This window comes from Mobula hypostoma, chromosome 11, assembly GCF_963921235.1.
Source record: "Mobula hypostoma chromosome 11, sMobHyp1.1, whole genome shotgun sequence".
Lineage (NCBI taxonomy): Eukaryota > Metazoa > Chordata > Chondrichthyes > Myliobatiformes > Myliobatidae > Mobula > Mobula hypostoma.
The window spans coordinates 17,774,575-17,799,616 of record NC_086107.1 but is presented as its reverse complement, the minus strand read 5'-3'; the positions used below and the strand labels follow the sequence as shown (position 1 = coordinate 17,799,616).

The following is a 25,042-nucleotide window of genomic DNA, read 5'->3' as shown; positions in this document are numbered from 1 at the left end:
TAGAGAAATCCAAAAAAATGTGATTCTCACAGTGCCACCGGTATTGTCCAGGTGGGAGTGAGCTCTCTGTGACAGGTAGATTTTGGCATCATCCGCTCCCACATGAGGTGGGTGAGCAAACTGTAGAGGGTCAATGAAGATCTCACCTGTGGTCTAAGGTAAGTCAGGACCAGCCTTTCTGGCACCTTCATCACATGAGATGTGAGGGCAATTGGTCTGTAGTCATTAAGTTCAGATGTTATCAGGGGAATACTGTGTACCCAGGGCCCCCAGTATTGTCAACGATTCCTCCTATCCATCTTGCAATCTCTCTGAGTGTCTACCATCAGGCAGAAAGCACTGTACCATTAGGACAAGGACTGTTAGGATGGTAAACGACTTCTTCCGCCAGGCTGTGAGGCTACTGAACTCCCCGCCACCACCCAGGTCTCATCATTTATGAAGTTCCAGTTGCATTATACTGTCTACTTTTTAATTTGTGCTATAAATTCTCCTTATGCTAAATGTCAATCTGCTGGAATATATTTTATTACTTGTTAATTTATTTGTGCTAATACTACTTTATAAGTTTCATGTGAGTTATATGTATTGTATTGTGCACCTAGGTCTTAGGAATGTTATTTCATTTGGTGGTATATGGTTGGCTGATGATAAATTTGAACTTGAATGAAGAAATCCACAAATCTTCCTCTAGGATACCGTTAACCATGCAGTTCTGCATGAATTTACTGGCATCTAGTGGACATTGACATTAATATCACCATCACAAGAATTCGCCACCACCAGTCCTGAGGAAAGGTCTCGACCTGAAATCTCAACTATTTACTCTTTTCCGTAGATGCTGCCTGGCCTGCTGAGCACCCCCAGCACTTTTTTGTGTTACCATTAATAACACCATCTCTCTAAATGCACCTCTGCAATAAAATGTGTAAATCTACTCCATCGGAATCAGTGTTTTGCTCAACTGTTATGCAAAAGTAATGATTCGGTCTGTGATTATACCTGGCCTTTGCACCTTCCAGAATCAAATATGTTAACAGTATCATTTGTACTAAAGAATGGTTATTATTTCAGCTCAACAAGGTAACAGGAGAAGAGGAACAAAATAAATAAAAAATTCAGATGCTGGAAATCTGAAATAAAATCACAAAATGCCGGAAAACCTCAGCAAGTCCAGGTTCAGAGGAGATTCAGGAGTGTTACTGGGGTGGGTCATTTCATTGATGAGCGGAGACCATTGTCCTTGAAGTAGGAGAGACTGTGAGGGATGTTACTAAATTGCAAAGCCAGAGATATGCCATATACTAAGAAATCTTTCCCCTTGGCACAACCGTCAGTGACCAATGGCGTAGCTTTAATGGAAAGGGTAGAACACGAAAGGAGATTTGAGGAAAATTATTTTCTACCCGGCAGTTGGATAAAACAAAGAACATACTGTTTGAGGGAAACTTGAAAAGTATTGAGATGAACACTTGAAAAACCATGGCATGGAAGAGTTGAGTGTTGAGAAATGGGATGAGCATGGATAGATACTTGAATGGACATGCTGGGCCAAAGAGTCTGTTTTCATACTGAATGACAAAATGACTATGAGATCTTCAAATTGATCCTCCAGGTAAGTGTGCAGAGTTTTTTTCTTTTTCGGTTCTTGATACGTTCTTGCCTGGCATTAGCATGGGACCCCAAGTGTTAGGTAGCAGATAGATCCTTTCTCACTGAAGAATCCACACTTAGTAGATGACATGAACATTCATGATGTTGTAGATTGCAAGGAAGGTTGAGGTTACGTCAGGATATGGATAGTAGGTCAGGCGTAAATTAATCCCAACACAGGCAAGGTGATTAAAAAAATTAAAAATAACGTTCAGCACATAGACAGTAAACAGTAAGGCTCAAAGGAGTGCTGATGAACAGAGAGTGGTTCAGAAGGCATATTGGAAACTTGCATTCATCGGCTGGGGCAGAGAATTCGAGAACGGGGGGGTTATGGTACAACGAAACAGGGTGGCATGGTAGCATAGTATTTAGCAGAATGGTTTAGTGATTGGGATTCAATTCACGCTGCTGTCTCTAAGGGGTTTGTACTTTCATTCCATGACTGTGTGGGCTTCCTCCAGATGCTCCTTTTCCCTCTCACAGTCCAAAGACCTATAGGTTAGGTTTAGTAAGTTGTGGGGATGCTATGTTGGTGATAGTTGTGGGCTATCCTCAGCACACTTGGACTGTGTTGGTCTTTGATGCAGACAATGCATTTCACTATATGTTTCAATGTACATGTGACAAATGAAGCAAATTTTAAAAATCTAAGCAACACACATAAAAGTTGCTGGTGAATGCAGCAGGCCAGGCAGCATCTCTAGGAAGAGGTACAGTCGACGTTTCGGGCCGAGACCCTTTGTCAGGATGGATCTAATCCGAGCTACCTAAAAACTAGTTAGGACAAAGCTGGAATACTGTATACAGTCCTGACGAAGGGTCTCGGCCCGAAACGTCGACTGCACCTCTTCCTAGAGATGCTGCCTGGCCTGCTGCGTTCACCAGCAACTTTTATGTGTGTTGCTTGAATTTCCAGCATCTGCAGAATTCCTGTTGTATACTGTATACAGTTTTGTTTGCTGCACTATAGAAAGAGTGCAATTCCAATATTATTGTTCTTTCCCAGGCCCAAATAATACTCAGTCTGCTCTACCAGGCAGGGAATTTTGTTCACATGCCTGGTGCCAGATTTGCAAAATACTCCATTTCAAGGTCTGGCACCAGAGGAAGTGAGCAGAAGCAAAGATTCGAGGGCAGTATTTCCACCAACTCTGGGGAATCCTGGGCCAGGAGCACACCAATGGAGGCAGAGTATTTGCAATGGCACTGAGAATCTCAAGATAATGTGTTGGAAACACACAGGTAGGCATGGAGGAATGAAGCAACTCTGAAACTATCTGCCCATTTATTCTTCCAAACACACCCTGCCCGCAAAACCTGAGCATCCACAACGACTTTTTCAGTCACCTCTGAATTGGAACATTCTTGATGTGAATGGACTGCTGAAGAAGGTGATCTTATTATGAATTAATTTTTGACTTTGAGACTCATATTTTACTCTCCTTTTGAAATGAATTGGTAAAACCACTCACTGACTGCCTTAATGTTAAAAATACTAACATAGCACTTCCAGTTTGCCTAGCATAAAAATAACAGGAAGAGCAAAGTACAAAGGATGGCGAGCTTCACTATGTGGGCCTCATTGTACGTAATTCTTGAAACATCGACATTCAACTGCATTGTGCAAAGAAACAAATGCATATTAAACTAAGGAAAACACGTTTAAATGTTAATCAGCATCGTTTCATTTATTTAGTAGTACAGTGCGGAACAGGCGCTCCAGACCAATGAGCCACGCTGCCCAGCAGCTCATCCATTTACCACTCATCAAATCATAGGACAATTCACCTGCCCCTCCAAGAGGACCACAACATTGTCATGGGGTTTGGAGGCCTGTGTATCTGAATGACCCAGAGAGCTATCTTGGCTGGAGTCGGGGCATTGTGCTTTGGCTCTTGGTAGGGTCACCCATCCCAAACAGGTCAAAGGGCAAAGGCCAGACCAAAAGCGGTCCACCCACTGGTCCTCCAGGTTTGGGGGTTGAGCCCAGGGCTAACAACCCTGACTGGTAAAGCAAAATTGTTACGGAAACAGCAATGAAGAATCCTTCTACACTGGAGTTCAATGGAATTCCTGACTTGCATAACCGTCAGTAGTGAAAACCAAGAGGAAGCTATTGACACAATGAAGGAAGCCCTGAACACTGTCAGAGATGGAGGACCTTCCCTAAACATCAGGGTCAGGTGTTCAGCTGAGGGCAAACAACCCTGACCAGATGTTACGGAAACAGCAATGAAGAATCCTTCTACACCGACAGAGATGGAGCGCCTTTAACGCTGCCCTAAACACGGCATAATGGACAGAAGGTAAGTAAATAACTCACCTTCTAACCGGTATGTCTTCGGACTGTAGGAGGAAACCAGAGCTCCTGGAGGAAATCTATGTGGTCATGGGGAGAAAATACAAACTCATACAGAGGGTCCCAGAACTGAACTCTGTTCTGAGCTATAATGGTGTCATGCTAACTACTATGCTACCATGGCGCCCACTTTATCACAGGTTAGGAGAAAAAGGATTGAAGGCAGCAGAAGATTGAATAAATAAGCATTCATTTTATTGAATCAGGAATAATTTAAGACTGGCACAATAACTTGATTTCTTCCTCAAATGAGACATGGTCTTGTGTAGGCCATATTGAATCCAATGAGTGACCAGAACTTGATTCAAATGGGATGACACATCATACAGTACACAAAATACTGATTTCCTAGTGTTTTAAAAATGGCTAGAAAATTCATCAAAATGCATTACTGTAATCAACTATTTACAATATATGTTACAATGAAAAAATGTACATCATATTAAACACATTCAAAACACTGAAATCACTAAATCCTACAAATAGTCTTCCATTTAACAAGCATGTGAAAATTATCACAAGTAACAAATATGGGTTTGGTACATTAATCATTACTGTGATCAGCATTTCATCACTGAACAGATTTCCCAAAATTTACAGAAAACACCATCTAGAAATTAAGCTAAAGCCATTTACAAGTCTCTTTCAGCCTGTACAATTGTTGGCAGTTTTGAAAAGAAAAAAGGTTTTTTTTTTGGCTCCCGTTAAGAATTAGCATGAACATTGCATAGCATCTTAAACTCAGAACACCATTAAACAACTAGACACTGTTGACAGGAAAGGACGTAAAGAAAAAAAAAATTCTGGAAGCATTTTAAAAAATTAATTACACATTTTAAAGAAAGAAAATTGTGCTCAGAAGTAATTAATTGAGCGTTGGCCCACATTCCCTTCACCCCTTCTGAGCTGAACCATGTCATCACAGTTTTAATGCAACAATGGAAAGATTTTGATCAGAGTACAGTAACGACAGTTTAATGGCAGCATTAACAAACCCATTGAGGTATCGAGAAACACATTGATCAGTCAAAGTGTAGGAACACTGGATTGTGTGATAATACATCACATGGAAGCAGGGGGACAACAGCACTGAACGACAAGCACTCCAATTTAAAAATCTATTACTCAGTCACTGGATGATTTCAGTATTTATACATTATTGTAGTGTCTATCAAGAATTTCTTTTGTGTTGCATTGACAGCATCATTGTCTGGACAGATTGTCAAACTCTGCAGTCCGGTGTTTTATTGTTAGGCACATTTACCCTCACAATATCAAACACAGTGAGCTGCTGTTTGATCACGATCCGAGAAATAACCGATTTGCTTCCTTGTTTGTCTTGCTTATAACATATCATTTGAAACAACACTGACTAAAAACAACTTGACTCTTACTGACGTTTTGAGATGAAATTCCAGCCCTGTTTTTTTTTCCAGAAACAATACAAAATAAATAGCAAAATTAAACAACCGGAAAACCAGTACAAAAGAGAGACCGAGAGTAAGGCATCATTTATTTCCAGCACCAGTCGTTCTAAAAAAAAGGCTTGCATGGATTTGGCTAAAGGATTGCGTTTCTTTTTCGCTGAGGTACAGCTCAATCCAGCTTCTCTTTCATGTTTTTGCAAAGAAAAAGTGCAACTCCAGAGGAGGTGTTACCAGTCCTGGTGAGGAGACAAGCCTTAGTGACAATCAAGGTGTGTGTGTGTGTGTGTGTGTGTGTGTGTGTGTGTGTGTGTGTGAGAGTGTGTGTGTGTGTGTGTGTATATGCATACATACATGTGCCTGTATGCATGTGTTCTCAATAAGGAAAGTGAGAGGAGGAGAAAATTGGGACTTCCATATTGATTCCTGGCTCAACCACTTGTTCCCAGAGATTATTTCTCTTGGGTTTCGGAGAGGACCGCCCACGCTTGCGGCAGGCAGCCTGTCGGCAAGCAACCCAGGCATGCCCTGCGTGCTCGGAGCATGTAGACTGCTGATGGAACAGAGACAAAAATTCTTGCGCCGGCTTGTCTTTCAAACTCAGCCAATTTCCAAACAGCAACATGATGTGGTGATGTAGCACCAAAACTGCCTTCAGCCGAGGGGGGCGCCGCATCCACCTCCTCTTCCCCACCAACCCACCTCCCCTCCCTCGCTCTCCATTATTGAAGGAGTTGGTTGAAATGTCCAGTGTCTGCTGACTGTTTGGCTGAGAGCAGCATAGGATACATTTTTTCAGGGCAGTACATGGCACAATGATGTTAAGTCTATACCTTTCAAAATCAGGTCTTACTAGTTTTATGCAGAGTACAACATTTCCTCATTGGCTTGGCACAACTGCCTCCAGCAATTGAATGAAGAAATAGTGCAGTTCTCAGTTATATAACAAAACAGGCAGGGTAAAAACCCCAAATTTAGTCTCCTTAGGGTTACCTGCACCCACCAGAGCTACAATATTTAAAATTGAACTAAAGTGTCCTGTACTTGAAGCCCCATCTTTTCTTTATAAACCAAGGCTTCTGTCCAGCTGAGCGGGTGAGAGCGAGAGCTATTGGTCAGTTTTCGTTCCTCTTCTGCGTCCTCGCCTTCCACAGAACTGTTCAGAGAAACGCTGGACAGAAGTGACAGATGATTTGGCAGAACGCTTGATCAAAGTGTGGACTCCAGAGAGGAATCAAGAATATCGTCGTGATGGCTGTTACTATTCGAGTCACTGTCATAGCTGTGGGGACTTGAGCAGTTTGCAGCTTCTTGTAACCTCATTAACATATTCATCTGCAGAGGGGAAACAAAACAGAAACATAGAATGTCGAACAGTACTATACAGAAACAGGCCCTTCGGCCCACAATGTTGTGCCGAACCAATTAAATTAGGCATCAAATGGCGAACTAAATTAATCCCTTCTGCCTACACAATGTCTATATCCTTCCATTTCCCTCACATTTGTGTGCCTATCAAAACGTCTCTTAAAAGAAGGGAATTCCTTCAGTTAACCAGGGAAGTTCTAATAGAAGGAAACATTGCCAGGTGCTAAGAGCTTGGTGTGACACAGTGCAGTTTGTAATTTTCCCTTTCTTTAAAGGAAAGTGCGACCTAAGCATTGGAAATTAAAAACTCTTAACCGATAAGCCCCAATACAGATCTACACTCAGTGGCCACTTTATTAGGTACACATTTTACCTGCATGTTAACGAAAATATCTAATCAGCCAACCATATGACAGCAACTCAATACATAAAAGCATGTCGACATGCTCAAGAGGTTCAAGTTGTTGTTCAAACCAAACATCAGAATCAGGAAGAAATGTGATCTAAGTTACTTTGACAACGGAATGATTGCTGGTGCCAGATGGAGTGGTTCGAGTATCTCAGAAACTGCCGATCTCCTGGGATTTTCCGCACAACAGTCTGTCCAGTTTACAAAGAATGGTGTAAAAAACAAAGAAACATCCAGTGAGCAGCAGCTCAATGGGCAAAAGAGCCTTGTTAACGAGAGAGGTCAGACAGGAATAGACAAACTGGTTCAAGCTGACAGGAAGGCGACAGTATCATAAATAACTATGGTTATCTCTGAATCACAGTAATGTTGAACCTTAAAGTGATTGGGCTACAGCAGGGAAAAAAAACCCTGCTCCACTCCTGCACTTAATAAAGTGGCCATTTAGTGCAGATATATTTTCTAATTATTCTGGGCTTCAAGATTATGAAGTTTATGGTACAAGATGATAGTTCAAATATGTTTTAAAAAGCATTCATTGATTTAACATCTTGATTTTAACATGGTGCACTTCTACAAAGAAAATCAAACCCAAGCTACTGCTGTTATTAACACAATATCCTTCTTCACGTGGTAGCTTGGAGCTTGGTCCTTAGTGAGGATAGTCATAACCTCTCTTTCATGTCAGTTACCATTAACATGAATATTTAGTACCATGCAAAAGTCTTACGCACATATACTGTATATAGCTAGGATGCCTAAGACTTTTGCACAGTACTGTATTTGTCAACATGGTGTGGAGAGCAAGTTTGTAAATCTGGCGGGAGCAAGGGATGTTGGGATTGGCGAGGGTGGAACGCCACAGGAGGGGTGTGGGTCAGGTGGCAGAGAAGAAATGGCAAGGGTGGGTTGGGAGGGTGGCACGTGTGCAGACTGCGGACACCAGGCAAGGTCATTTGATTCCAAGCAATTGGTTTATTGATCATTACAGAATGTTTCTCTGGTGCTTCCCTCTCCCTCCCCTCTCCCCGCCCCCTTCCCACTCTCAGTCCACAATAGAGATTCATATCAAAATCAGGTTTATCAACACTCACATATGCCACGAAATTAATATCTTTTTGCAACAACAGCAGTACAGCGCAATACATAAAATTACTACAGTGCTGTGCAAAAGTCTTAGACACCCTAGCTATGTATATGTGCCTAAAACTTTTGCACTGTAGTGTATAAGACTATCTTCTGGACATCTTTGAAAGGGACAAAAAAAAGCTTGTGCACCAATGTGACTCCCTCTGCAACTGGATCCCAGACTTCCTGACTGGGAGACCTCAGTCAGTCCGGATCGGGAGCAGCATCTCCAACACCATCACACTGAGCACGGGGGCCCCCCAGGGCTGTGTGCTCAGTCCACTGCTGTTCACTCTGCTGACCCACGACTGTGCTGCAACACACAGCTCGAACCACATCAAGTTCGCCGATGACACGACCATGGTGGGTCTCATCAGCAAGAATGATGAGTCAGCATACAGAGAGGAGGCGCAGCGGCTAACGGACAGGTGCAGAGCCAACAACCTGTCTCTGAATGTGAACAAAAGAGATGGTTCTTGATTTTAGGAGGACACGGAGCGACCACTCTCCGCTGAACATCGATGACTCCTCCTTAGAGATCGTTAAGAGCATCAAATTTCTTGGTGTTCACCTGGCGGAGAATCTCACCTGGTCCCTCAACGCCAGCTCCATAGCAAAGAAAACCCAGCAGCATCTCTACTTTCTGCGAAGGCTGAGAAAAGTCCATCTCCCACCCCCCATCCTCACCACATTCTGCAGAGGTTGTATTGAGAGCATCCTGAGTAGCTGCATCACTGCCTGGTTCGGAAATTGCACCATCTCGGATCGCAAGACCCTGCAGCGGATAGTGAGGTCAGCTGAGAAGATCATCGGGGTCTGTCTTCCCGCCATTACAGACATTTGACACCACACGCTGCACCCGCAAAGCAAACAGCATTATGAAAGACCCCACACACCCCTCATACAAACTCTTCTCCCTCCTGCCATCTGGCAAAAGGCACCGAAGCATTCAGGCTCACACGACCAGACTATGTAACAGTTTCTTCCCCCAAGTCATCAGACTCCTCAATACCCAGAGCCTGGACTGACACCAACCTACTGCCCTCTACTGTGCCTATTGTCTTGTTTATTATTTATTGTAATGCCTGCACTGTTTTGTGCACTTTACGCAGTCCTGGGTAGGTCTGTAGTCTAGTGTAGTTTTTGTGTTGTTTTACATAGTTCAGTGTAGTTTTTGTATTGTTTCATGTAGCACCACGGTTCTGAAAAACGTCTCGCTTTTACTGTGTACTGTACCAGCAGTTATGGTTGAAATGACAATAAAATGTGACTTGAATTGACGTGATATCTTTAACCAGACAGTTGTCACTATTTAACAGACTAATGTATGCATGTTAATGTCTTAATCTCCCCCACCACTCAGCCTTAAGATCTTGTTGAGCATTATTTCTAAAAACAGTGTCTGAAAATAAATCAGCCCTATTACCAATGTTAAATAAGCCACCCATCAGGGTCCAGCAGGTTCTGAATCTTGTTTTGCTGTAGTTACTGTAACTAAATTTTAGACTCACAAGAATTTTACCAACTCACAAGGGGGTCTCCCTCAGCATCACTCTGCTGCGTCTGTTTGCTGGAACCACCATTCCGGGCTAGTATGAAACCATCAAAGCCCACATCTTCTGGCCTTAGCTGTAGTAGAGGGGGCCACTCATGCTGCTGTGGTGTAGCAATCCATGGATATGTTTCCATCACCCATTTGGCTGGGTCCTCCCAAGGAGCTCTTCTTCCGTACAGCTGTAAGACAGAAAGAGAAGCACACAGAGTGAAAAATATTGAAAAACTGACAGCATACATTTCATATACCTTCGAAATAAAAATCCATCAAATTAAGGGTAAATCTTAAAATGAAGAACAGTGTGTACAATGAACTAGTACTCAACAGAAATTTAGAACGGCTTCTTCTCCTCCTCCTGAAGAAGTTCTTTGTGATCAAGGATGATTCGCTTCCATTACATTTCTATGGGTTCTGAGATGTCTAATGGGACCTGCAGATTCTGGCACAAGTGAGGTACAAGGTACTTGATGAGATACCTGGGCAGGAGGATCATTTGGAAGCTTATATGTTCTATAAGCTGTTTACAACAAACTTCAGTGCGCTTCTGGAGCATTAGCTCAAGATTCCCAGTGCCACTCCAATTGCTCTTCTCTGCCTTGAGCGGTCATGAGCCTGGGATTCCCGGGAATCTTCCATCCATCTGGCAATCTGTGGCCGTGGTGCAGCCCAGGTTAGAAAGTCTTTTTCAGACATGCAAACCATGCATACCCATTTGAGCACGAGGATGGTCTGCAAGAAAACACTGCTGTTGGTTCATTTATCCTGCCAGGGTGTTTTTTGTATTTTGTGGAGAAAGTGATATCACTCCAGTATTTTGAGATGCCTGCTGTAAGAAGTCACATGCCATAAACATACAGGAGGGTATGGCTCCTGTATGCGTAGTGCCATGTCTGAGGTGTGTTCTAACATTATTTTCTTCTGACAGGTTTTACAAAAGGCCATCATCCTAAAACATCCCGTCATCGCTCCCTCTCTACTGATTTCCTTCTGTTTTATTTCAGAAATCCAGCATCTGCGGTATTTTGGCTTTGCCTGCTCTCTCCCTGTAAAACGGGCGGGAGTGCTGCTGTTGTGTCATTGAACAGTTCTTCATCTTGTCGTGATGGAGAGACTTTTGAGTTCCTGAGACCCCGAGAACAATGCCGTCTGGAGTTTAGCCAACCGGCGCTAAGTTCCTGGTAGGGTCACCCATGGCTGTAAGGTAAAGGAGGAAATTCTAGACAAAGAGAGATTTAGCCAAGACTTTAATCGTGGAGCTGGCAGAAGATGACGACATCACAACAGCAGTGAAGGCAGAGGAAAGGTCCAGTGATCTTGAACTTCATGCCAATGGAAACCTCCACCCCTGACCCCGATCTGCCAGGCAGTATGTAGTGTTGTCCGGGTATCATCCTCTCTATGTCAAACAAAGCCACTTACAGGCGTTCTCCATAGAGGGAACAGAACCACCTGAGAACCCACCAAAAGACAATCTCCTAGGAGGGCATCAGGCCCAACTCAAATGATCACACTTCTCCACTAAACAGGTGCTGCAAATGGAATGGAACTGAATTTGAAAAGCAGGGTTCAATGTGTACAGAATACTTTTCACAACAGCAGGTGATGGCCTCTATCACAGCATGCTTTACTTATTCACTCTCTGGTGATAAATAGTAGTGTTTGTGCTCTGGAGGAGTCTATTATATAGTCATGAAAAACTCAGCAGCTTTTCACGAGAGCTCTACATGATAAACGACATACCTGCAATCCCTCTCTCACCGCTTCCAGCAGGTAAGGGATGATAGAATAATTCCACAAATCTGTAAACCAAACTCTTGAACCGTCAACATCCATTGGACAGGACAGGAACAGCCGAGGACCTAGACAATAAAGCATTGTAGTGAAAGACTGATCAGTATTTTCATTGATATGTTTTTTTTTAAATCAGCTTTTTTTATAATTAAAAAAATCATTGCACCTTGCATTTAACCACATCTTATTTAGAGATACAAGACAGTAACAGGCCACTCCAGCCCAACGAGCCCGTGCTGCCCAACTACACCCCTGTGACAAATTAACCGACTAACCCCTATGTCTTTGGAATGTGGGAGGAAACCCGTACAGTCACGGGGAGAACGTACAAATTCCTTATAGACAGCAGCAAAATTGAACCTGTGATAGCATTATGCTAATCGCTACACTACCGTGCTGCCCCAAATCTTACTCCACCCCTGCTCATCCTCACCACTGCTCTTCCTTCTTCTACCAATCTATCAACTCCCCTCAACCTGGATCCATCTAGCTCTTCCTCCACCCTTTCCCTCACCGTTCTCTATTGGCTACCTTCCCTCTTATCTTTCAGTTCAGATGAAGCCTCTTGAATCTAAAACATCAGCTGTTTATTTCCCTCTACGGATGCTGCCTGACCTGCTGAGGTCCTCCAGCAGTTTGTCTGCTCCTAGCTAACCATTCTGAAACGTACTTTTTGTTTTAGGTAAAGATATTCCTACCTTTAACATTTAAAATGCTTTGTATATTACATCTGATTTTAGTTTGAGAATCCTTATAGGAGAAAATAAAATCCCGATGATATTAAAAATATTAATTTCTTGAATGCTCATATGGTATAATTACCAATAGTAACATCAGATGAGCTGTGAGTCTCCAGGAATCTGTTCAAATGATGCCAGACCTTGGGGATCCAGTCAATGATCCTCACCAGTTCCGTGTTTCTTGTTCTTGTACTAATCTCAGTTTCTATCAGCTTCCGACGAAGGTAGCGACCTAAAAAACCTTTAACTGGCTCAGTATGATTAGCACACAGGACCCACCTGTAAAAGATAAGAGGAAAGTTTAAGTGATCCAAAAGTCTTGACACAGCAATTAAAATTAATTCTGGGGTTTGGGGTTTTGATTTGCACAGGGCATATATTAATTAGTGAATTCCACTTTTTAGTTTCAAGTCTCTGATTGTCTAGTCATGATATTTTAGTGGAAACCTTCTTTGGAACATCATTCGCTGCTCACTCATCAAGCTTTCGGAGGTAAGGAATGCAACACACAAATACCTCCACGTAACCTTGAACTATATGCAGCCTACCCATTACTGAATCCACAAATTACCTGAAACAAAGTTATGCACAGATATACATTGACCCAGTTTTTCCAACAGTAGTGTTGTTTGCCATTACTACACTGAAAATAATTGCAACCTTCAGGATCTTCACTTGGGGATAGATAGATTAACATGGAAATCTTAAAAATGTTGTCAATGACTCATTAGGCTTCCAGACTTTATTTGCAGCTTTCTTCACAAGTTTCAAGGGAATTCCTATCAGTGGGTTTGTGATTTCATAAATTAATCATACAGTAAAATATTCTGGCTAACTTAGGCTTTCTTATGAGAGTCAAATGAGATTTTAATTATGTATTAAACCATAATCACAGCTAGTACCTGGCTCCATAAACCCAATCTTATGTTTAAAGGGACATAGAACAACATAGCAAAGAAACAGGCCCATCAGCCCATTTAGTCCATCCCAGCCCGGTTTTACAACTTGTCCCATCTACTTGCACCCGTACCATAGCACTCCATACCTCTCTCAACCATATACTACCCAAGCTTCTTTAAAATATTACAATTGGATGTTGGTGTATGTTAATCCTCATGAATATTTAAAATTGGTGGATTTTAAAATGACTTTTTAATGTTTATTTCAGTTTCCATTTTAATCATTTATGCAGTGATCTTCATTGAACATTTTGAATAAATGTTTAAATTAGGCCAATACTTCTGTGGGAATTCTTTGTGATTGGCCAGTCAGTGAGCTTGGTAACATCATAGCTGCTGGACGTCGGTGTCTAACTCGAACTGATTCATGACAAGAGCTGCCACTGGCAAAGGGCAAGTTCTCAACTCAAAATTGCTCAACTTTGTGAGGAATGTGTTTCAGAGTCATGGATAGGTATTGTTCTGTTGCTGAGCACAATTCTAGACCAACAGGTAACATAGAAAGTATCATTAATTCAAATAGGCTTTAATGTTTGTGATTACTAATAATTTAGATATAAACACTGCACAACATCAAGAAATCTTGACCAGACATTTAAGTATGAAGCACCTCCAGATAACTAAATGCTATTAATACCTTCAATCAGTAAGGTAGGCTTCTACAAGACCATCTGGATGCTTAAAAGTAGAGGCTAATCATGATAACAGTTGGGTTAAAAAAGCTTGAAGGCAGTTTTAATTGTGCATAAGAAATAAAAATGTGGAACCTTATCAAACATTGAACACGTTCCAAAAGGTAACTAGTTTAGAAAATACCTGAAGTTATGATGAAGCTGGAGATTAGGAGTGGAAGATGTAGCCTGGTTCATTGTGCCAATAATGTAAGGGCTGAAAAATATATTTTCAGTATTAGTAATTACATTCACAACACTTGAATTCAGTTCAAAAGATCTGGAATGCAAAAGAGCAGGCATCAGCAAAAGGTTGTCAAGCACTGCAAAAAATGTACTTAATTGGTTTACTAATGTCCTTCAGGGATAAAAGAGATTAACTACCATTATCTGCCCTATGCATGACACCATTCTTATTTGACTCATAACTCTTCTGTGACTTAGCACAGTAATCTATTCTGTTGTAGATGTATACCTGAGATAAATACCAAAAATAAGGACCAGCATCATTTTGAGAGTAGTTGATGAAGGATTTAAGTGCAATATTCACATTAAGCACAAACATGGTCTTTCCTGCAGCTTCAGCAACTCCCAAGGCACAACCTGAAAGCGAGTCCTTTGACCTGACATCCCCCTGAATCAAAACCACTGATCAATTGGTCAAACAGATCCTGGTTGTTTGTGGTTCCTTTGCTGTATGCACATTAGTTACTGTGTTGCCCACAGAGCCACAAAGACCAAGCCTTCAAAGTGTTTCACTGGATGGGAAGCATCTTAGGACATTATACATCCTGAAAGTTTCTTATAAATCCAAGCTTCCTCTTTTGTTTTATTTTGGTAAAAATTGCTTGTGAGTATCAGAACTCTGGAACATTTTACCATGCCAACTGTATTAAATACTGAACTATTTTCTTGTGCTGACTTTAGGCAGTTTGATAGTCAAGTGGTACTGTGAGGAGCTGAGAAACTTCACATTGTCCGATTATAACCCTGGACTGTCTCTACAATTGGTTTACTGTCTTCTATTATATTCTTTACTAACTTCTCCCAATATCAACGGGTGCCTACACACAGCCCTTGCCCCGACTCCAGAGAACCGTACTGCAGACTGAGCAAAAGACAAGATGGTTATGATATGCTTCTAACATTCGCTGCCAAACATCCACTATTTGGAGAGAGTCCAGCAGCAGGGAAACCGTGTTGCAGCCTAAATCACCACATTTCGTTGAGTTGTACTGGACCATAATAAAAAAGAAATGCCATTACCATTTATGGTACTTGCAGTTCAAAAGGCCATTGAAGATCTCGCTAAGGGAGCCAACGTGATGTAGATTGTCTAAGATGATCACACTGGGCATATCGACTGCATTGGCTTCACTATTGCATTGATCCGCAAGGTTTGAAAGATATTGGCGGAGCTCCTGAAGAACAAGAACACCTCATTTGTCAGTCCGTACACTTATATTATCTGCCCAATACAGACATCTTTCTCATAAACTAAATTCAACAGCTGATGTAAAGTTTATATAAAAGAGAACACGCTGGAAATATTTGAAGTCTGGCAGTGTCTGTGGAAGGATAAAGTTAAGGTTTACATTTAATGTAAGTCATCAATCTGAAATGTTAATTCTATTTCACTCTACGAATGTCACTTCTTCTGTTTTATTACAATACCAAATGATTGCAATACAGATTCGCCAGGCTACAGACAGAAACTGATTTGAATTCCAAATCCGTACAAACTAACAATATCTCCGTGAAAGCAACACGCCAAAAGCTGAAAGGATTCAGCAGGTCAGACAGCATCCATGGAGGGAAATGGACAGTCAGTATTTCGTCTGGACCAGGCCTACTGAGTTCTTCAGTGTGTTGCTCCAGATCGCACATCTGCAGTCCCTTGTGTCTCCGTGAAAACCAATCTGCTAATTGTACCTCATCATAGATATTTATCATGACATCTTCAAAGTTTAAAATAATATTGAATCATTTATGCTGAAAATGTCTGTACTGGCAAACATTCAAGTGTTTAAACTGTGGACTGTTGGAATTGTATCGCCTCTGCTGGCACCCGGCTTCTTTATAACCATATCCGCGGCAACTGGTTGCAAGTGAGTGAACTTTTGTTTTCTTATTTCTGTCTTGTTTGCCCTTGCTGATATATATTTACTTAGAGATACCACATAGTAATAGCCCAACGTTCTGCGTGCCCTGTTCCACCTATGTGACCAATTAACCTACTGACCAGTACGCCTTTGGAATGTTGGGAGGATTCTGGAGCAACAGAAGGAAATCCACGCAGTCACGTGGAAAACTTACAGACAGTGACAGAATTCGACCCAGGTCACTGGCATTGTAGTAGTGCTGTGCTAACCACTACACAACTGACTAAAGGGAAGTTGAAAATTAACCCTAGACTTGGCTCCCGATTGGCTCCAGAGAACTGCAATGCAGATTGAGCAAATTTTGTTTGTTTTTGACTTGTAGATAAGTCCCTTCTCAAAATGGAACTCTTAGATACACGTGGAGTGCTTAGATTTACAACTGAGACCACAGTGTGGGTTTCTCTGTATTGGTATAGTATTGTCACATGTACCGTGATATAGTGATAAGTTTTTGTTTGTGTGCCACCTAGACAGATCATGCCAAATTTAATATATTAAGGTCATAAAAAGAGATAACAGAATGCAGAATATAGTGTTGCAGTTACAGAGAAAAAGCAGTGCAGCCAGACAAGTAAAGTGGAAAGGCCACGATGAGCTACAGTCAAAGATCAAGTGTTCATCTTCTAAAAAAACAAGAGGTTTATTTGTAGTATTTGTAAAATTAATCAAGAAATTCTTAATTTGCTAGAAGCACATCAATAACTGCTGTATAGGCTAGTCCTCTGACCAGTGGATACAATGATTACAGAAACGTTGATGAACTCCAACCATACCATTGACTTTGGACACTGGCCTATGCTCCACTGGGAGCTAACGACCCAAGAAGAAGACGTCAATAACTGGCACTCCACAAGATCTTTCAAAGTCACTAAAAGCCACTGATTTTCATTTCAGTGTGAGAAATAAAGAGTAAAGAATTAAACCCAGCCTCAAGAGGAGTCCCACTGATCACCCTCCTGGCACTTATCCTTGCAAGCGGAACAAGTTCTACATCTGCCCTTACACTTCCTCCCTCACTATTCAGGGCCCCAGACAGTCCATCCAGGTGAGGTGACACTTCACCTGTGTGATATACTGTGTCCAGTGCTCCCGGTGCGGCCTTCTGTATATTGGTGAGACCCGATGCAGACTGGGAGACTGTTTTGCTGAACACCTACGCTCTGTCCGCCAGAGAAAGCAGGATCTCCCAGTGACCACGCATTTTAATTCCACATCCCATTCCCATTCTGATATGTCAATCCATGGCCTCTTCGACTGTTGAGATGAAGCCACACTCAGGTTGGAGGAACAACACCTTATATTCTGTTTGGGTAGCCTCCAACCTGATGGCATGAACATCGACTTCTCTAACTTCCGCTAAGGCCCCACCTCCCCCTCATACCCCATTTGTTACTTATTTTTATGCACACATTCTTTCTCTCACTCTCCTTTTCCTCCCTCTGTCCCTCTGAATATACCTCTTGCCCATCCTCTGGGTCCCCCCCCTCCTTGTCTTTCTTCCCGGACCTCCTGTCCCATGATCCTCTCGTATCCCCTTTTGCCTATCACCTGTCCAGCTCTCGGCTCTATCCCTCCCCCTCCTGTCTTCTCCTATCATTTTGCATCTCCCCCTCCCCCTCCAGCTTTCAAATCCCTTACTCACTCTTCCTTCAGTTAGTCCTGACGAAGGGTCTCGGCCTGAAACGTCGACTGTACCTTTTCCTAGAGATGCTGCCTGGCCTGCTGCATTCACCAGCAACTTTGATGTGTGTTGCTCAAGAGCAGTAAGTGATTTTTAAATCTTATTCAATTAGATTCAACTTTATTGTCATTGTGCTGAGTACAGATACAAAGCCAATGAAATGCAATTAGCATCTGACCAGAAGTGCAAAAGAATAGTATTTTTTTTATGATTTTAAGTGGCAACAATGATTTATAGTCCTCAAACTATCACCTGTTTTCCCACTTTACTTGGCCTGTAATCAAATATTTTGCGATAATTTTCCCCAACATTGTTTGAAGAAAAAATAGGTTTGGTGCAGCAATAACGTGTTTTCCATTGCTCCCGTACCAGAGTTAATAGCTTAATTTAGACCATAAGACCATGAGATATAGGAGCAGAATTAACCCATTTTGGCCCATCAAGTCCGCTCCATGATTTCATCATGGCTGATCCATTTTCCCTCTCAGCCCCATTCTCCTGCTTTCTCCCTGTAGTGCTTCATGCCCTGACTGATCAAGAACCTATCAAACTCTGCCTTAAGTATACCCATTGACCTTGCTTCCGCAGCCTGCCGTGACAACAAGTTCCACAGATTCACCACTCTCTTGTTAAAGAAATTCCTCTTCATCTCCACCCCAAAAGGGCTGTATCAGCTTAGCTGAAAAAATAGAATGTGATAACATTCTGCAATATGTTGGCTATGGTTGTTGTTCCGGTTGGACAAATTAGTGAAGACAGCAAACAGCTGAGGGATAATAATCTAAACCCACATACGTGCTTCCACCCCCAGGTGGCCATGATGCGACTCAAGGCTGATAGGTAAATGGTGGTCAGTTAGCTCCATTCCTTCTGCAAAACTAAAGGCCACTGATTTGATCTACAGTGGTTGCCAAACAGTGGAAATATGAACGTTTCCGATAAACATTTCATCCCTGACTGAAATTCCATTCTGGATGAGAAAATGCCATTTGGATTCCTCTATTACAACAAACCCCTGGTGGAATGGGAGAAGTCAACTCTATTTTACAAAAAATAGTGCAAAGATAAGACCAGAAGACACAGAAGCAGAATCAGGCCATTCAGCCCATCAAGTCTGCTCTGCCAGTCAATCACGCTGATTTATTTTACCCCTCAACCCCATTCTCCTGTCTTCTCCCCATAATCTTTACCTTAGTAACGGGAAGAAGACAGGAGGTAAGGTACTAATCAAGAACCCAATAGCCCCCGGTTTAAATATACACAGTCACTTGACCTCCACAGCCATCTGTGGCATGATGGAATTAGACTTCTCAGGCAAGCCTGTTTAAGCTGCGGGACCTTTTAGAGGAAAACAGAAGTTTAAAAGTGGCTAAAATTATTGCCATTTTTAATAGGACAGAGATAGTAAATACACTTCCATACACACACTAGACTTAAACAATTAATCATGAATAAAATACTAAAACACCAATGAAGAAACTTCACTGGGTGATAAATGGTTTGAAACATTGAAATGGTCATGCTCTCTTCTCGTTATTTCCATCGGGCAGGAGGTACATAAGCCTTAGGTCCCACACGACCAGGCTCAGGAGCAGTCCTTACCTTACAACCATCAGGCTCTTGAGCTGGCATAGATATCTTCATTCACCACTGCTCTGAACTGATTCTACAACCTACAGACTCTCTTTTAAGGGCTCGTTATAACTCAAATTCTCAGCATTATCTATTTAAATTTATTTGAATGGTTTGTCTTTTGCACACTGGTTATTTATTAGTCTTTGTTATGTATAGTTTTCTTGTATTTCTTTATTTTCCTGTAAATGTCTGCAAGAAAATGAATTTCAAGGCACTATATAAAGATCAATAATGCACATGCATTGATGGTAAACTTTACTTTGACTTTGAATGAGTTAGCTCAGTCAAGCAGTAAAGTATATAAGAGGAAATAGAATGGATAGAAGGGCTACATTATTTGTTACACCTTTGTTAATGAATTCTCCTTCAAAAATATATTTCCTTTTGATCAAGTACTCCACTCTGGAATTTTGAGATGATCCTGGCTGTACTACCTGTGTGGTTTTATTACCCACAGCAGCAAGCACATCTTGTTGCATTCGTTTTGTTGCCAGAAGCCCAACATTGTCATTTCTTTGGCCCATGAAACATGCAGATTTCCTTTTCCTTCTCCTTCTTGCAGCAGAGGTTAAGGACATGTAAGAAGGCTTCCTCTGTATTTCATTTGTCGATAACAAGGATGGATGCTCAGTTCTTGTATCCAAGCTGCTTTCTCCCAACTCATATGTAATATTTGCTGGATTCTCACTCATTCCAGAGATTTTCCATGTCACTCAATTTCTTCAAATTGTTCTCCATTTCTTCACCAAGACAATCTGCTTTTTGGTTTTGTAAGTCTGTGGTAAGCAGCAGACCAGAAACTCGTTCAATCTGTGAGCTGCAGTTCTCTGGCGTATAGATTATGGGAGCAAACTCTTCTTTGAAGAGGAGATCATTCTGCTGAGCTAAGCCAGGGTGTGGTGTGGCATGATTATCTGAATTGCTGCATGTTAACGATTGTTCCAGTCTTCATCTGGAGGATTTGCAGGGAAATCCACTGTCTTCTGTTTGAATTAATGGTAGATTCTCCTTTGATTCTACTGGCAGTTTTAGTTGATCAGGGGATCTGTCATTCTTGACTTCTACAGTTTTCCTATGTAACCTGCTTGATACCACACAGGTAGTACGGACAGGACCATCTCAAAATTCCAGAGTGGAGTACTTGATCAAAAGGAAATATATTTCTGAAGGACACTTCATCAACAAAGGTGTAACAAATAATATAGCCAACAGAAGACATTTGAAAACTAGACAGTACAATTGAACCGATGCGGGTTACATAGTTTAGTCTTTCTGACCTGTAATTTTTGACCAAACATAGCCACTATCTTGTCAGATTTAATGATTTAACTTGAACTGTGTTCTTGTTCTATAGAAAGTGTAGAATAGAAATTTATTTATTTTAAAATGTGCTTTGATTTCCTTCAAAACCTGTGAGAAATCCACTCCCTTTTTTCTGTAAAATAGTGCTTCATTTCTGATGAATAAAATAATTGTAATATGACTTTAAAAAAAATAATGGATAGAAGGGAGTGCAGATCATGTGGGATGAAGTGACGGGAGACATGTGGGAGCAGGGCATTAGCACTGGCACAGACCAGTCTGATTTTATCACCTGTTGCTTTCATGTAAATATCATCCTTACCATTACATTCCCTTGCAACAAACATCCCACAGAACTCGTTTGTTTCCTCACCTTGCTAGACTTGTGATCCACATTGAAGGTTGCGATGACCCCGTCTGACAGTTCTCTACCTTCCCTGAGCACCATGTACTCAGCGAGCCGGTTGGCCAGGAAGGTTTTCCCAGTACCGCTCGGTCCTGACAGAATGATTCGGCGATGGTCCGTCAGCAGGGAGACATAACGTTGCAGCATTGGCTTTGGAATTAGTGTCTCAAACACGAGGGAATCAAAGCTGTGCTCTGACAAACCTGCATGAAGCAAAAAAAATCAACAAGTGTAGTGGGAAGAAGACAACCAAAGCAAACTTACACTTCTAAAGTATGTTTCTGTCATTTTTCAATTACAAACTATTCACCATTTCATTTTTTTCTGGGCCCAGAAAACCTCTGAAGAACAAAACAAGGAAAAATTACTTACTTTCAAATCTTTTGGGTTTTGGCACACTTTAGGTGTTAACAACTCATTCTCGGGGTCAAATTTTACACCTTTCATGCTCACTTCTGGAAACGAGTGTAACAATAATTTCTAAATTGCACACAAAGTTTATAAGAGGTTTATAATATAATAAGAGGTTTATAAAGAAGTTTATAATATAACACCTGTGAATGTGTCCATGCAGGAATGTTCCAGAGATTGAAGTACTTACAGTACTGTGCAAAAAAACTCCTAGGTACATATATATAGTTAGGGTGCCTAAAACTTATGCACAGTACTGAATTTGTCAATGAGGAGTGGAGAGTGAGTTTGTAAATCTGGTGGGAGCAAATGATGCTGGGAATGGCAAAGGCTGACTGCCGTGGAAGGGGTGTAAGACAGGTGGCAGTGAAAGAGTGTCACGGGCAGGTGTGGGTGGGGGCAGACACACTCAGCCTTGAGACACCAGGTAAGGTCGTCTGACTCCAAACAATTGGTCAATCGAACATTAGAGAATGTCCCTCTGGTTCTTCCTGCTCACTCTCCACTCCCTTTCCTTTTCCCAGCCATGATTCCCCTCTCCCTGCCTCCTTCCCACTCTCAGTCCACAACGGAGACCCGTATCAGAATCAGGTTTATCGTCACTCACATATGTCATGAAATTATTTTTTTTATGGCAGCAGTACTGTGCAATACATAAAATTACTATAATACTGTGCAAGAATCTTATGTGCCTAAGACTTTTGCACAGTACTGTACATGTCTGAACATTGATCCTTCTTGAAATGTTCTTGTAAACTTCTGACAAGTAAAACGCCTTTGTAATGCAGTTAACAAAATAAGGTAAGCCACTGTCAGCACAAGACAGACCCTTTGGCCTATCTAGTCCATGCCAAACCATTAAACTGCCTAGTCCTATGGATCTCAGCCAAACCATAACTCTCCATACCCCTTTTATTAATGTACCTATCCGAATTTCTCTTAAATGTTGAAATTGAACCAACATCCACCATTTACGCTGGCAGCTCGTTCTACACTCTCACCACCCTCTGAGTGAAGAAGTTCCCCCTCATGTTCCCTTAAACATTTCACCTTTCACCTTTAACCCATGACCTCTGGTTGTAGATCCACTCAACCTCAACGGAAAAAGTCTGCTTGCATTTTCATTAGTATTCATTAATCTCACAGCCTGAGGGAAGAAGCTGTTACGCAGTCTGACAGTCCAAGTCCTGATGCTTCTGTAACTTCCTCCTGAGGAATGGGTCAAAGAGATGGGTGGTAGGGATCCTTAGCAATGCTTTGGGTCCCTTGTCTACAATACTCCTGGTAAATGTTAGAAGTTGGGGGGAGGGAGACCCCACTGAGCCTCTTAGCAGTTTTTACAATTGTTATACAACTCTGTCAAGTCTCTTCTCATCCTCCTTTGCTTCAAAGGATTTACCCTATCTATATCCCTCATAATTTTGTATTCCTCTATCAAATCTCCTCTCAATCTTCTACAGCATCCAAAGCAGTATACCTGTTGTTGAGCGGAACAGCCACAGTAGTACTCTGCACTGGCTACCTATCCCCTTGCCCCCACCTGACAGTTACCTGCGACCTGCACCTTGGGTGTAAACTACCTCCCTGTATGTCCTATCTATCAACCCCTCAGCCTCGAATGATCCAGAGTTCATCCAAATCCAGCTCCAACTCTTTAACATGGTCTGTTCGAGGCTGCAGCTGGATTCACTCCTTGCAGGTGTAGTTGTCAGGGTCACTGGAGGCTTTCCTACCTCCCTCAAGTAGAGCATTCCACTATCCTGCCTGGCATTCCACTGCTTGAAATGTGCAATAGGAAAGAAAGAATAATTTTTAAAAATATCTACCTCTCCTTGCCAAAGGATCAATGAAATGGCTAGCACGAGGCAGCATAGTTTTAAAGTGCTTGGAAATAGGTACAAGGGGGATATTAGAGGTAAATTCTTCACGTAGAGTGGTGGGTGTGTGGAATGCACTGCCAATGACGGTGGCAGAGGTGGATACAATAGGGTCTTTTAGAGACTCTTAGATAGGTACATGGAGCTTAGAAAAATAAAGGGCTACATGGTAGGGAAATTCTAGGCAGTTTCTAGAGTAGGTTACATGGTCGGCACAACATTGTGGGCCGAAGGGCCTGTAATGTGCTGTAGATTTCTATGTTCCTATGCGTCAAAGACTCAACTCCCCACTCACACAATGGCCACTCCCGCTTAACGTAACTTCTTTTTACTGAATTATTTTACTGAATTTACAAAGTGCTTAATTATGTGCATTCCAATGACTTCTTGGAAACTGTGGTACTCAAAATGTGCCAACTTCCCCCACTTGCTTCTTTTAAACTCTCTCTCCCTCCACACAATCCAATGTCTCTTTGGAAACTCTGGCACACAAAATGTATCAGCTACCCCCTTCACTTCTTTTAAACGGTCCCTCTATGCACCCAAAGGTCTGCTTGAGAACTGTGGCACGCAAAGTGTGCTGCCTGCCCCAGCTCACCTCTTTTAAACTCTCTCTCAATCTCCAAAATCCAACAGATTTTAAACTCTTTTAAACCCTCCACGCAATCAACTGGGTGCAATAGTCTTTATCCCACTCCAGTCTCGTCTTTCTACTAATCATCTTTTTTAGATTTAGTGCTGTTTTTATGATGCACCAGAACTTCTGCATTCCTGTGAAGTCACACACATTGGTAAGAGAAATTAAAAAGCAGGTTATTACCTCATTGAAGAGGTACTGTTGTGTGGCCAGGCACAGCTCAAACGTCATCTATAAATTTGCCAACTACACAACTACTGTTGGCAGAATTTCGGATGGTGATGAGGAGGTTTGCCGGAGCAAGATAGATCATCTGGTTGAGTGGTGTTGCAGCAACAACCTTGTACTCAAAGTCAGTAAGACCAAGGAATTAATTGTGGACTTCAGGAAAGGAAAATTGAGGGATTAGCAGTGGAAAGGGTGAACAGTTAAAAGTTCCTGGGTGTCAACATCTCTGAGGATCTATCCTGGACCCAACACATTGATGCAATTACAAAGAAGGCATGGCAGCGGCTATATGTCATTAGGAGTTTAAGGAGAATTGGTAAGTCACCAAGGACACTCGCAAATTTGTACAGATGTACCATGGAGAGTATTCTGACTGGTTGCATCAATGTCCGCTATGGAAGGGGTCACTGCACAGGATCGTAGAAAGCTACAGGAAGTTGTAAGCCCTGGCAGCTCCATTACGGACACCAGGCTCCCAAGCATCCAGGTCACCTTCAAAAGCGGATGGCTCAGAAAGGTGGCTTCCATCATTAAGGACCCCTATCACCCAGGACATGCCCTCTTCTCATTGCTACCATCAAGGAGGAGGTACAGGAACCTGAAGAAACACACTCAATACTTCAGGAACAGCTGGTTCCCCTCC

The 25,042-nt window shown here is 42.0% G+C and overlaps 1 protein-coding gene across 12 annotated transcripts in view; it reads right to left on the bottom strand.

The window, feature by feature from the left end:
• Positions 1-4,203: 4,203 nt before the first annotated feature.
• The window catches only part of nav2a (neuron navigator 2a), a 1,052,051-nt gene continuing 1,031,212 nt past the window's right edge, over positions 4,204-25,042 (bottom strand). For 11 of the 12 annotated variants that reach the window (XM_063061719.1, XM_063061711.1, XM_063061712.1 and 8 more), the window contains 7 exons: positions 21,214-21,449; positions 15,327-15,481; positions 14,206-14,277; positions 12,513-12,709; positions 11,640-11,758; positions 9,875-10,078; positions 4,204-6,774 (listed from right to left, as the gene is read on the bottom strand). In XM_063061719.1, the coding sequence (XP_062917789.1) occupies positions 6,649-6,774; positions 9,875-10,078; positions 11,640-11,758; positions 12,513-12,709; positions 14,206-14,277; positions 15,327-15,481; positions 21,214-21,449 (1,109 nt within the window). In that variant the 3' untranslated portion in view covers positions 4,204-6,648. Of the gene's footprint in view, positions 6,775-9,855; positions 10,079-11,639; positions 11,759-12,512; positions 12,710-14,205; positions 14,278-15,326; positions 15,482-21,213; positions 21,450-25,042 lie in introns of all 12 variants that reach the window. The other variant, XM_063061717.1, reaches the window with a different exon arrangement.